General features: G+C 43.3%; 1 protein-coding gene across 1 annotated transcript in view; it reads right to left on the bottom strand.

Annotated features, from left to right (window-relative positions):
* Positions 1–2,990: 2,990 nt before the first annotated feature.
* Positions 2,991–14,285, bottom strand: part of LOC139015588 (cyclin-Y-like protein 1) — a 37,935-nt gene continuing 26,640 nt past the window's right edge. Inside the window, exons 6-9 of the mRNA XM_070423394.1 lie at positions 12,095–12,214; positions 7,631–7,797; positions 4,448–4,613; positions 2,991–3,101 (exon numbers count right to left, since the gene is read on the bottom strand). Of these exons, the coding sequence (XP_070279495.1) occupies positions 2,991–3,101; positions 4,448–4,613; positions 7,631–7,797; positions 12,095–12,214 (564 nt within the window). The remainder of the gene's footprint in view (positions 3,102–4,447; positions 4,614–7,630; positions 7,798–12,094; positions 12,215–14,285) is intronic.

The raw sequence follows: 14,285 nt of genomic DNA, 5'->3' as shown, positions 1-14,285 counted from the left end.
GTCCGGCTTTCAAATAATGATCATGGGCCACAGGCAAGGCAGCTCCTTGGACCCAGACCAATGCCTTGCCTGGGGCCCTAATTTCCGAGTACTATCACTATCATGATCGTGATCACGGCTGTAGGCAAGGCACCTCCTGTTTCCCGGGGTGCCACCTTGCCTGTGGTCCTCCTTTCCGATCTCAATCACGGGCCGCAGGCACAGTGGCTCATGGGATCCGAGTTCCTGCCTTGACTGGGACCGCGCTTTCAAATCACTATCACAGGCTGCAGGCAAGGCAGCTCCTGGGTTCCGGGGTTTCGCCTTGCCTGTGTTCCGGTATTCCAATCTCAATCACGGGCCGCAGGCACAGCAGCTCCTTGGTCCTGGGGTGCCCCCTTGCCTAAGCCCAGCTTCTAAATCGCAATCATGGGCCACAGGCAAGGCGGCTCCTGGGGCCCGGGGTGTCACCATGCCTGAATGCAGGCTTTCAAATCACGATCATGATCAAGGTCCAGAGGCAAGGCAGCTCCTGGGTCCCGGTGTGCGCTGTGCCTGAGGTCGGCCCTCTGATCATGATCAGCATCACTGGTCCCCTTGTTTCCTGGGATGCTGCCTTGCCTGTGGTCCTGCTTTCTGATCTCAATCTCAGGCCGAAAGGCACAGTGGCTCCTGGGTCCTGGTGTGCAGCCGTGCCTGAGGCTGGGCTTTCTGATTACGATCATGATCATATGCCACAGGCAATGCGGCTCCTGTGTCCCGGGGTGTCACCGTGCCTGCGGCCGGCCTTCTGATCATGAAGTAGATCTCGGGCCGCCTTCAGGCCTGGAGTGTTGCCTTGCCTGTGGTCCTGCTTTCAGATCGCAATCAGGATCAAGATCACGGCTGCAGGCAAGGCAGCTCCTTGATCCCAGGCTGCCTTCTACACGGGGCCCGGCTTTTAAATCATGATCACATGTTGACATGTAAGATAAATTCTCATATTTTCAGTTAACAAAACTTTTCAAATGTATACCACGATATAAAAAATTTAAAATCTCATTTTTTTCATGGGCACTTTAAAAATGAGGCAAAGTAAATTGAAAAAGTACAAAACTATATTTTTCAAAGGGGAATTCAGTGTAGTGTGCCCACCTGAATTAGTTACTGAAGTAGCAAACTTAATATATTATGAAGCCTTTTAATCTATCACTGTGGATCTTACAGCACTGTCCACGGTAAGTATGCAGTATATACTAAGATACTAATAAAAAAAGTTACAATAAAAGATCTTACTATTTCCTTACTTTTTAATATAGAGACTGGCTTTAAGCACCTAATCTTTACAATAAATTTTAATTACTTCAACTATTCCTGCCAACATTCTGATAACTTTAATGAAATATTAAATATGCCTATATGCAACCCAGTAAAACCTGGAAAATATTTAAACTCAATCTTAATGACCCTTTTGACTGACATCCTAGCCTAGTGAATATTTTCTACTCACTTCCTTCAACTGTATTATCAACTCTAAACATGTTAAAATTTTTGAAAGGTTATGCTTGAAAAGACTCAAGAAGAAACATCATGGAAGTGTTCCAATTTGTAAAATTCTTCCTTGTTAATGTGCTTTTATAATTTGCCATTGTAACTGCAGAGTTAGGAGAGAAAATGCTGACATCACAGACACATTTTAACTCAAAAAGGCTATAGTGCAACACAGACAGTCCTACAGGGAAAGCAAGAGGTAGATCACAAACAATGAAATTTTACTTTCTAGATACTGGTTGTCTAATTTCTTTAAAACCAATTTCTAGACATGATAGCTAATGGCATGCATTATAGGTAGAGTAAGTCACTTACTCAATGTGAGCCCTTGGAAATACCTGCTAGCAAGGCGGTCCTGGAAAGTAATACAGAACAGCCACCCTTTGTATCCAGCGTCTGTACCACCAGAAATCTACACTTCACTAGTTCATTGTGGCAGTTTTAAGGCCAGTTACACAAGAATTTTCAAAGGCTAAAGAGCACAGAATATATGATTTTTATAATGAGAATAGTTGTTATTTAATTTCTTTGAAAGAGAAACCTTCACCCAGGCTAGATGGCTCAGTGGATTGGAGTGTCTTCCCAGGCACCAAAGGGTCCAGGATTCAGTGACCAGTCAGGGCACATACCCAGGTGCCAGGTTTGATCCCCAGTCCCAGACACTGGATGGGAGGCAACTGGTAGATATTTCTCACATATCCATGTTTCTCTCCCTTTCCCTTTCCTTCTCCCTTCCTTTCCCTCTGACATCAATTAAAAAGAAAGAGAAATCTTCAAAGTCAGAAAAACTAAAATGAAAACTCATAATTAAAATTATTTTAAAGTAATTAATATATGGTAACAACGTCCAAAAGGTTCAGGAGGAAAGGAAACAGCACATAATATATATATTAAAAAAGTAGCCATTTTGCTCTAGGAACCAATATAAAATATTTAAGGAATTTTCTACTGTAAAATAATCCATTTTCCACATTATTAAAGTAAACATGAAAGCATTTCAAACTATACTAGTATACAGAAATAGGTACTTTAAACTTACTAAGTGAGAGGACCAAAGCTGAAAAGAAAATGTCAAGTGGCAGGTTAACTAGAAATTGTTAAAAATTTAAGAGAGACATTTCCTTTTTATCCAAAAATGAAAACAAAATTAAACATATGTAATAACCTCTAGTAATAAAAATAATCAAAAGGGAAATGAAAAATACTAAGGATCATAAATGAAGCATAGGCTAAAAAAGATCCTCATCAGGTTAAAACCTTTCACTTATTTTTAAGAGGAAATACTAAACTTGCCAGAATAGGGAATATTATATTTCAACAGTCCTTGTTTTGGTAGGTGAGATACTCTTTATGTCAATACGCCCCCGCCGCCCCTGTCTCACTTAAAAGGAAAGAACTTATCTGGGATTGGAGCAGGAGCAGTGATTCTTCTCCAGTCCTTGCAGATGAGGCGCTCAGACTGTCACAGCCCTCATTCCTCCTTAAGATAAGATGGCATGGCCACGCTGCACATCAGTAAGGTTAGCACAGCTGCCAGATTTTTTTGTGGCCACCCTGCACAGGTTTTTGTTTTCACAATATCTGGAAATGGCCTAGGGGGAGACATGAGATAGAACACAGGTACATTCAAAATAAAGGAGCTGCAGCCTTCACAGAGAAAGCATCACTGATAGCCACACAGTCCCACTTCTTTATATGGATTATACTCATTGCCTCTTCGTAGAGCTGGCGTATACACTGCATGGTCCTTGGGATCCTATTTTATGTTCATCCACGAAGTTAAGTAGTTTACGGACTCTGATTAGATTGACAGAGCAAAGGGGAACTTAGAATTTGTTAAAGTTTGGGTTTTTTCAAGATGTCAAAGGTGTGACAGTCTTCCTCACAACAGTATCATCTGTTGTCTGTACACTTGGTTCCTTAAATATAATAAATATACAGTTGGGAAAAGTTATTGTTTACTCAGCTATTTACATTCTATCCAATCTTCATTAGTTAGCATTTACTCTAAGGAAATTTTAATGAGGCAGGCATGTGCTGTATTTTACTGAAAGCTCGAAAGGTCTAGTGACTGATGCACCATCAAGGTACTATTTCACTTGCACATTAAGGCAGACGCACTCTAAAGGACTATTAAGTACCACAAAAACTGTCCATTTTAGTTGTAATTTTGTTGTATACTCCCCAGAATTCATAAGCCATAAATATTACTTTGTCGCACATACTTTACAAATGCCATTAAAAACCCATATACTTTCTACACCCAGTGTTTGAAGTACATATTCTACAATCTAAGTATCAGTCTCTCAGGTTACTTTTGTGTAACAAACTGAAGGTACTGAACTGTGATCTATACAGAAAAGACATGAATTTGCAAACTGAGTTAAGAGTGATAAGTAGAATATGGTTGTAGATATGATTAATGATATAATTGTAGTAAATTATTCATGTATGGTTATAAAATAGAATACAGTTTCAAAAAAAACCATCAAAGTTTAAAATGGATTTAAATTATTCTGAATCGTGGTCACAGAAAAGGTAATTTTTTTTTTAATTTTTTAATTTTTTTTATTTTTCGCTTAAAGTATTACAAAGGGTATTACATAAGTGTCCCTTTTTCCCCCCCGCCCTTGACAAGCCCCTGCCCTCCCTTACCCCCCAGTGTCTTATGTCCATTAGTTATGGTTATATGGGTGCATACAAGTCCTTCGGTTGATCTCTTACTCCCCTCCCAGAAAAGGTAATTTTTATAATGTAGGATTCTTATATACACCATAAAAATACTGCTAATATGATGTGAGAGAGTTAATAAGTCTTATTCAATGTGTTAGTTTAAAACAGCTTTTCATTTTCCTAGTCTCTACATAATATGATTTATGCACAGATACTGGTTTTTGAGTCTAATAGAAAACCCCACTTTGTGATTCCACAGCCTTACCTCTAGGTTCAGTGCTCTTTCTTTTCGAAGAGGAGTCAATGCAATAGGCAACAATCCATGGTCACTTGCTAAGGACCGAAGGTCAAAATAGTATTGGGCATAGACACTGGTAGAAACATACAGACGAAACCGCAGTAGACATATGTATTGCCTTTCCAACTCATTTCTGGGGAAGAAGGAAAACACAAAACCACCACAGGGCAATTTTAGTCAACATGGTTCTCTTCAATATTGTCATTCTAAGATAGTAGGTTGGCTCTGAGTTTAGTTTTGAATTAAATAAAGGCTACCCAGCTGGGCTAATACACTAATCTTCAACCAGGCAAACAAGGCTCAACAATTTGTGGTCCCCTTTGAGTTTGGGACAAGGGGAAGGACTTTGAGTTTGGGACAAAGGGAAGGAGGTTATGTCTCTTGTGCACAACAGCCGTTGACTAGGGGCTCAATTATCAGAGTCCCATTAGTGCAGCTGTAGGTTTATTCTTCTTGCTCACTCTCAGGGCTCCACTCTAGTGCTCAGATGAAAGGAATGATGTATGCTGTTTCTTAGCCCTGAAGAACTTGCAGACATTTTACCAGGCTGATAGCAGGAAGGGGATTAGTAAAATAGAGATGTGCCAACAAAAGGACTGGGCACATCACCACAGCAACAAATGGATCCATTCGGAACCACCACTCTTATCTTTGAGGGGAAAACTCTTGGAAAATTATCAGACACCAAAAAACAAACTGAGGAAGAGACAAATCAATGGAAGCATGTACAGTGCTCATGGACAGGAAGCATTAACACCTTTAAAATGTCCATACCACCTCAAATAATCTCTTTCAACCAAATTCCTATCAAGATGCCAATGCCATCTTTTACAGAAGTAGAACAACTAATCCAGAGTTTTATACGGACCCACAAAAGACCCTGGACAATTCGTCACAGCAGTTGAGAGAAAAACAAAAGAGGCTGGAGGTATCACACTACCTGATATCAAACCCCACTACAGGGTTATAGTCATCAAAACAGCATGGCACTAGCATAAAAACAAACATAGATCAATGAAACAAAATTGAAAGCCCAGACATAACCCCACACCTATATGTTTAATTACTATTTGACAAAAGAGGAGACTTCATATAACGGTATGAAGACAGTCTATTCAAGAAATGATGTTGGGTAAATTGAACAGATACATTCAAACATTGAAGCTAGACCACTTCTTACACCATATACAAGAATAGACTCAAAATGGATTGTTAACCTAAATGTAAGTGTCAAAACCATAAAACTCCTAGAAGAAAACATAGGCACTAAAATCTGGAATATTTCTCTTAGTGCTTTGCTGATAGATTACCCTGAGCAAGCAAAATAAAAGAAAAAATAAAGGATTGGGACTATATCAAACTAATAGTTTTAGTATAGCAAAAGAAAACAGCAACAAAATAAAAAGACAACCCACTGATGGGAAAACATATGTGACATTGATATATCTAATAGGGGTTTTAATATTCAAAATTTATAAAAAACATACATAATGCAACACCTTATAAAAAACATATACAGCTCAATACCAAAAATACGAGCAATCTAATTAAAAAATGGACAGAGGACCTGAAAAGACACTTATCCAAAGAGAGCATACAGATGGCTGATAGATAGGAAAAGATGCTTAACATCACTGATCATCAGTGATATGCAAATTAAAACCACAATGAGATATCCTCACACCTGTCAGAATGGCTATCATCAACAAACAGCAAGTGCTGACAAGGATGTGGAGAAAAGGGAACCCTTGTGCACTTTTGGTGGCAAGGTATATTGGTGCAGACACTGAGGGAAATAGTATGGAAGTTCCTCAAAAATTAAAAATTGAACTGCCTATGACTCAGTGATTCTACCCCTGGTATATATCTGAAGAAAACCAGGGCACTAATTGAGAGGATATATGCACCCTATATTCACTGCAGTATTATTCATAATCCTTAAGCTGTAGAAGCAACTCAAGTGCCCATTAACTGATGAGTGGATAAAAAAGCAGTGGAATATTATGACTCATCCATAAAAAAGAATGAATTCCTGCCATTTGTGAGAGAATAGTTGGACCTAGAGGGTATAATGTTAGTGAAATAAGTCAGTCAGGGAAATACAAATAACATATGATTTCACTAAAAAGCAATATAAATGAACAAACAAAACAGAAGCAGACTCAGAGGTAAAGGGAACATTTTGATGGTTGCCAGAGGAGAAGAGGTTTGGGGTCGCTGGGTGAAGAAGGTGAAGAAATTGAGAAGTACAGACTGGCAATTACAATGCAGTTATGGGGATATAAATTACACCATGGGAAAGAGAGTCAATAATACTGCAATAACTATGCATGGTGTCAGGTCAGTACTAAAAATACTGTGGAAAACACTTCGCAAAGCACATGATTTTCTAACCATTATGCTGTACACCTGAGACTAATATGAAATAACTAGAAGCCCGGTGCACAGATTTGTGTTCTTACACAACCCGGGACCCCTCAGGGGATGTCAGAGAGCCAGTTTCGGCCTGATCCCTGCAGGCCAGGCCAAGGGACCCCACTGGTGCACAAATCTGTGCACTGGGCCTCTAGTATGCATATAAGATCTTTGGTTAATCTCTTCCCGCACTTCCCACTCCCCCATTCTCTCTGAGATTCATCAGTCTGTTCCATGTTCCCATTCCTATGGTTTCACTCCTGCGTTAAGCATCTGCCCAGGTCGCCAGTGCACATCATAACTACTGGCTGGGCAGCCGGTCGCTTAGGTTTTTCTTTATATATAGATATTGAATGTAAAGTCTTATTGAAAATAAATGAAATTTTGAAAACGGGGGAATAAAAGACCTGAACTCGTAGAAAGCGTTAAGAAAGGCATGAAGGTATTTACATTACTGTTGTTTTTGAATCTGAGCTTCTACAAACTTTGCTACCAGAGAAATATACCAAATTATCACACAGATTATTACAATAATAACACATGAAGACATACTAATTAATGAGGAGTTTGAAATGTCAAAGCAAATATGGATAGAAAAATGTATGTAATTTTATGCCTAGTTCAGTCCTCTGCACAATGTAACCTTTCAAAATATTTCTTATTTTGTAAACTTTATGGGGGCAAATAAGGTATTCGAAAATGGTTTGAAACTTCATCAAAATCTTGCCAACTCACAAGTTCTTGATTGTAATGCCCCTTAGCAATGAGAAGAAGTGAAAATTCCACATAGCCTCATCGTGCAGATACTTGTAGGTCAGAATAATCGCTCCCAAAACAATGCGTTTCCAGTTAGATGGGCAAATGTCGATTTCAGCATAAGATAAAAGTCTTTCTATGTAAACCTGCAAAGTAGAACACTGGTTTTTGATTCTAGTTCAGTTTAAGTGCTGTGATAAGAACTTTCAGGAATGATAGATTTCATCAGTTTTTGACATGCCTTTTATTCATAGCTTCTAGAGAGACTGCTTGGCCAGCCAAAGCCAGAGGCCCAGAAACAGTTGCAAATCAGACACTTCTACTGCCTACTTTCCCATGTGAATTTCCAGCCTGCTCACCAAAGAGTCGCTGGTTCCACTCTTGGCCCCTGTCAGGACTCATGCGGGAGGCAATCCATAGATGTCTCTCTCTCATACTGATGATTCTCTCTCTATTTCTCCTCTCCTCCCCTTTCTTTTCTACTTTCTCTGAAAATCAATGGATAAAATATCCTCTGGTGAGGATTAAAAATTTTTTTAAAGAGAGTCCCCCCAGTGGCTGCTGTGTGGTGCAGCAGGACAGGCAGTGCAAACAGGTGTGTCTGAGGCAGGTCTCTACAACTGTCAGGTATTCCTGGACTTAGTGCCTTTGTAAGAAACACACACGCACACCAAGGATAGACATTTCATATCCCCTAAGCCTCACATCTCCATCACGATTCTGTGAAATCCATCTCTGTCTTACACAACCTGAAGCTTGGTCAGTTCTGTTGGTTTCAGTTGGTAGCAGAGCTGCCAGTCTCTATCTCCCTGGTTCTCCTCTAAACCTGCCAGATAGCTGGTGAGATCTCATGATTTCTTCACATGTATTACATGTCTATTCTACAAAGAACTGGGTGAAGTTAACAGCTAAGCAAAGATTATAGAGGCAAGCTGTGATTTGCTGTTTCGTCAAAGGGTTCTTTGAAGGAGAATATGTTTACTGTCTGAGGTTATCAGACTGACAGCCCACATTAGCCAAAGGTGTTAAAACCCAACTGTATTTTAGAAAGCAAAAGGTTACTGAACATTATGTGCTATTAGTGAAAGTTTGCACCAATCTTCCAAAGCTAAATGCTCCCAGATATCCTATGAATGAACCTCCTTACAAGGTTCAACTGTCAACTTTCTGGGAATAATTAGAGACATACACAACATTGGAAATCACTCAACTTTCCTTCATCACTTCTACAGATTTAGAATGTGCCATTGCTCATTCATTTATACCACTTGCCCTCCTGTGTCAGTGGAATTGAGATTTCTCTTCTCACTGAAACTCTTCTAGCAGTGAAGTCAATCCCATCCCACTTCTGAAGAACACCTCCCACAATTACCTCTTCTTGAACACTTTCCTGTGCCAGAGATTCTCCCCAATATGAATGTATTTATGTGATACCCATCCCACTCCCCACAATCCCTAGATTGCCTCCTCTCTGTTTGCTCACAGTGAATGCCCTGAAGCTGCTTCTCATCTCCCACTCTCTCCTTCACCCACTGTAGTCTTCCCCTGGCACTGTCACTCGACCGAAACTACTACTGCTAAGGTCATCAGTGCATGTGCACATACAAACCAGAGCTCTTCACCCCAGCTCCCCACTCCCTACGCATTCCCTAATGTCATGTGGGGCACTGCCATTTGCCTAAGTGCTTGGCCAAAGACATCCAATTGAGTTGACCTGTTGCAAACTGTTAGCAACTCTTGTTATCGCTGCCTGTCACTGATAGTGAGTCTGCTTCCTAGTCTATTTGTCACTTCTCACCCATGTCACTGTTATTGCCCCTGACTTCTCGGCCTCCACTCAGACTCCCAGCTACCATCATTCTCCCCAAAGCAGCCTGGATAGCTTTTGTAATCAAGAGCACTTCCCCACCCTGCTCAACTCTGCCAAAGTGTTTCCACCAAACAAATAAAAATGTCACTTTCTCCCATGGCCTGCAAGCTGCAAGGCCCAATCAGGTAGCACTTGCCCTTCTAGGTCCACATGACCTACATTCTCTCCCTCATTCCACACTCTGACCACACTGGCCATACCTCACTCTTACTCAAATACCAAGTATAAGTTCCCGTCTCAGAGGCTGGCACTTATTCCCTCTGCATATAACGCCAGAGCTCCTCATCTTCCTCAGTTCAGTCAGGCCAGAGTCAGATGTCATCTCTTACAGAGGCTCTTCCTGATCACCTCTCTCAAGTAGCAAGCCCCTCTCAGCATGATATCACGTCACCCTGCTGTACCTTCGTGATATTTACTACTACCTGAGATATTCACCTTTTAACAACACTCAGTTAAAGAAATATTTCTCTCTTCCTCACTAGGACAGAAGCTCCATAAAAGCAAACACTTTATTCAACCATGGCTCTCCTCTATCCTTTGCACTTAGATCTGTAAGGACTCAGCTCTGAAGGAGAAATCATCAGGCATAGCTTAGGGTGCTATGGAAAACAGGGAGAAACAATAAAATAGAAGGAAGATAAGCGAGGTTCCAGAAAGAGAGTGAGGTCAAAGTGCTCAATGCTCCCAAGAAGTTGCTCATTCCATAAATATCCACTAAATACCTGCTCTTGTTACTCTTCCTGCTTCCATGCACTTTTTATTCACACATTTTCTCGGTATTGGAATAGCTAATACTAATTCCCTGCCAGTAGCTCAGATTCATGCTCGAATTCCACATATTCAAACGCGTGGCCTGGTTCATCAAAAGCGTGCATGGAGGGGAGTGTTCCCTCAGCCTAGCCTACACCCTCTCCAATCGGGAACCCCTTGGGGGATGTCCAACTGCCAGATTAGGCCCAATCCCATTGGCCTAAACTGGCAGTCGGACATCTCCCACACAATCTGGAACTGCTGGCTCCTAACTGCTCACCTGCCTACCTGCCTGATTGCCCCTAACTGCCTCTGCCTGCCTTCTTGCCTGCCTGCCTGCCTGCCTGCCTAATTGCCCCTAACTGCCTCTGCCTGACTGCCTGATCACCCCTAACTGCCCTCCTCTGCTGGCCAATTTGGTTCTGACTAGTCTCTTTCTATGCCAATCAGCATCAAAAGCTCTGCTTCCTAGGCAGCCATTGGCTCCTCACACTTCACCCAGATTTGGTTCTGACTGGTCAGTTTCTATGCCAGTCAGCGTCTCTGGGTCTATCAACAGAGCCTGCTCAGAAGTGCGGCACTGATGAGCAGCCCCGGTGGAGGCCTGGAGAGAAATAGAGGTGCTGCTGCTGGTCCGGCTTGGAGAGAAAGAGAGAGGCAAGTGTTGATCAACAGCTGCCACACAGGCTATGGATCAGACCCTGCTTCTCTCTTCAGGCCTCTCCCTGGGCCTGGTTTGCAGTACCCTCAGCAGTCAGTGCTGGGTCATAGTGCCTGCAGCCGCAGCAGTCAGTGCTGGGTCACCACGGCAACCAAGTGCTGACTGCAGGACTGACTTTCGGTTGGCTGAACCTCCGATTATGACGAAATCAGGGTTTTTATATAGTAGGATGATCTCTAGAGATGCCCCTCTGTCTCACAGGTGCATCATCTTAATGTGTTTGAAAAGCACTCACCCTCTTCTACCCCAGATGCTCTCCTTGCTGAGTTCCCTAGCTCTTCAAGTGGGAGCACCACTCCCGCCTGTGATCAGCTGTGCTCAGCACTCCAGAGGGCTGGCAGATACGTGGAATGGCCTGTGTCTAATCCAGTGCCCACTGAGGGGTCTCTATTCGGAAGCACAGGCTGCCTCTCCAAAATTATGACTGAACACTGACGGAGGAGGCACTGCACTAAGTACTCTTCCCTCAGACCAAGCAGGAGACTTTCCCCTTTAGGATTATCCGAGGGAGGAGTGATACAATCCCCATTCTTTCTCACGAGAATGGACCACTCATTCCAAATGACACACTCTTTCCACAGGAATCCTGGATGAATGACACAGAGCCCCTTACACAGCTGTAGCTGAGCAGACAACCAGCAAAGCCCTTTCAGGTCCTACTGGCACTAGAATCCTGGAAACATCACAGGCAGGCACAAGAGGACAGCAAGGATGGATGAACACCCATCATCCAAGGAACAGAGAACATTGGGCTCTAGTTCTCAGTCAGGACACACATTACAACTGCCTGGGGAATGCAGCCTGCGACTCAGCTTAGACCTACACTGAACCTGACACTGCCTGGGGCCCAGAAGGTTCTGTTATTGCCCCCATCCAGCACACCTTGTATGTATGCCTGTGTGCACTGCATGTGCCTATGTCTCCTGAGGTCTGGAGGGAGAAATTGGAAACCTCGCCCTCCTGCTGCCTTTGATAACAGTCGCTTTGTGGTGAAAAAAGCAAGGACATTTTAAATCATAGTGATTATTAAGCTCAAGTGTGTGAACTTTACATCCTTTGATAGGTTTCCCTTAATAAAGTTCTGAAGGAAGAACTATCTTACCAATGTTGTTATGGCATATCCTCCTGTTGCCTTAAAGGCAATGAAGAAAGGTCGAATAAATCTGTAAATTGATTCGGGATCAGGATTATGATGAAAGAATTCCTCAGGAACCTTTTCTTCCTGAAAGAAAGTACCCATTGAAGAAAAATATTAAGTACTTTTGTAACAACCATGTTCCACTTGTGCCCATGTGCCGCTTAAAATAATTTTGATTGGGTGACATGTATTTTAGCCTTTTAAATATAAATAATGGGACCTTAAAAAACAGCGACTGAATATTGACACTCAATAAAGATAAATACAGGCACAACCTCAGAATATTTATATATTCCTTTCGACCTTCCCCTACAATATTCTGTCTAAATGTGAACTATTTTTAGGCTCCAAAGACTTGTTGGTTATCATGTCATACTTCTCTGCAATCAACTTTGAGAATGTAACCATCAGGCTCTAAGGCTGTGCTGTGCATACAGTGCTCACCAGCCACATATTGTTATAGAGCATATCTGAAGACATTTTAAAATTTCTGTCATTCTAATTAATTCAATATTTAAATAGCTGTTTAATTGTCTTCTAGAGATCCTGACATATCTATTAGGTTTATGTACAAATATTCATATTGCTTGATGGTATTGAAAATTTTCTTTTAAAAATATACATTTTTGTTTTTCAGGCATGTTGTCCACTGTAGCTCACTAATTATACAAAACTGAAACTCAGTTCTTACTGACCTATCCTATATAATAAAAGGGTAATAAGCAAATCGACTGAATGGTGGAACAATTGGTCACTGTGATGCGCACTGACCACCAAGGGGCAGAGCCTCAACACAGTAGCTGACCCCTGGTGGTCAGTGTGCTCCCACAGGCAGAGTGCTGCTCAGCCAGAAGCCAGGCTGATGGCTGGCGAGCACAGTGTCTGTGGCAGGAGCCACTCCCGCCTCCGCGGCAGTGCTAAGGATGTAAGCCATCAGTCAGACATCCCCTAAGGGCTCCTAGACTGCAAAATGCACAGACTGGGCTGAGGGATCCTCCATCCCCAGTACATGAATGTCACGCACCGGGCCTCTAGTTTCTTATATAACATGAGAGGCTCAGTGCACAAAATCTGTGCATGGGTGGGTGGCCCTCAGCCTGTGCCCTCTCTCAATCTGGAACCCCTCGCGTAGGGTCCCTAGGCTTGACTGGTGATGAGGCCCTATTGGGGCTTTCCTTCTCCTGGCTACTGGCACCTGGCCATGCCCCCGTTGCTGCCACTGCTTGCCATTGGTGTGGCACTGCCAACCCCTACCCCATCACTTGGCATCTCCCTCTGCGGACAACAGGCGTGGGGTGTGATCATTGGCTGGCCTGGGATTTCCCTCTGCGGGGTGATCACTGGCTGTCCCTGCACACCCACCACCACATTGCTAGCCAGTGGGCTGGGCCTCCCTCTGTGGGTTGATTGATTGTGGGGGCCCCCAGATCAATCACTCTGCAGAGGGTGGACCTGCCCACACATGACAGTGCTGTCTGAAGGGGTAGCCTGGGTCTTCCTCTTTAGGACAATTAGTCGTGGGGCTCTGCCCACCCAGCTGGGGCTCCACAAATGGTCACCGCCCAGAGGATGGCCTGGGCCTCCCTCATTGGGGCGATCACGGAGTGCCACCCCACCCCGATCGATAGCCCCGCCAGCCAGAGGCATGTGTCTCCCTGTTTGGGGCCTTGGCCTCCCTCTGTAGGGCGATCATGGGGCGATGGCCGGGCCCCCTGACCAATCACATTGCACCCACCTTGCCAGGCCTTGCACCAGTGTGTGTCATCCAAAGTTCATCTGGAAGGTCGTTCTGCTGTTTGGTTGTTTGGTCGGTTTGCATAGTACACTTTTATGATTATAAACTAGAGGCCTGGTGCACGGATTTGAGCACAGGTGGGGTCCCGCGGCCTGGTCTACGGGGATCAGGCCAAAGCCAGCTCTCCAACATCCCTCGAGGGCTCCCAGACTGTGAAAGGGTGCACGTCAGGCTGAGGCACCCCTCACCCCAGTACACAAATGTTGTGCACTGGGCCTCTAGTTTCTTATATAACACTAGAGGTCTGATGCACAGATTTGTGCACAGGTGGGCTCCCCTGTTCTGGCCTGCAGGGATCAGGCTGAAACCGCTCTCCGACATCCCCCAAAGGGTCTGGGATTACAAGAGGGCAGTTCTCGG

Source organism: Myotis yumanensis, unplaced genomic scaffold (assembly GCF_028538775.1).
Source record: "Myotis yumanensis isolate MYYU_CA2020_CCGP unplaced genomic scaffold, mMyoYum1.0.hap1 SCAF_1, whole genome shotgun sequence".
Lineage (NCBI taxonomy): Eukaryota > Metazoa > Chordata > Mammalia > Chiroptera > Vespertilionidae > Myotis > Myotis yumanensis.
This window is presented reverse-complemented; position numbering and strand designations above follow the sequence as displayed.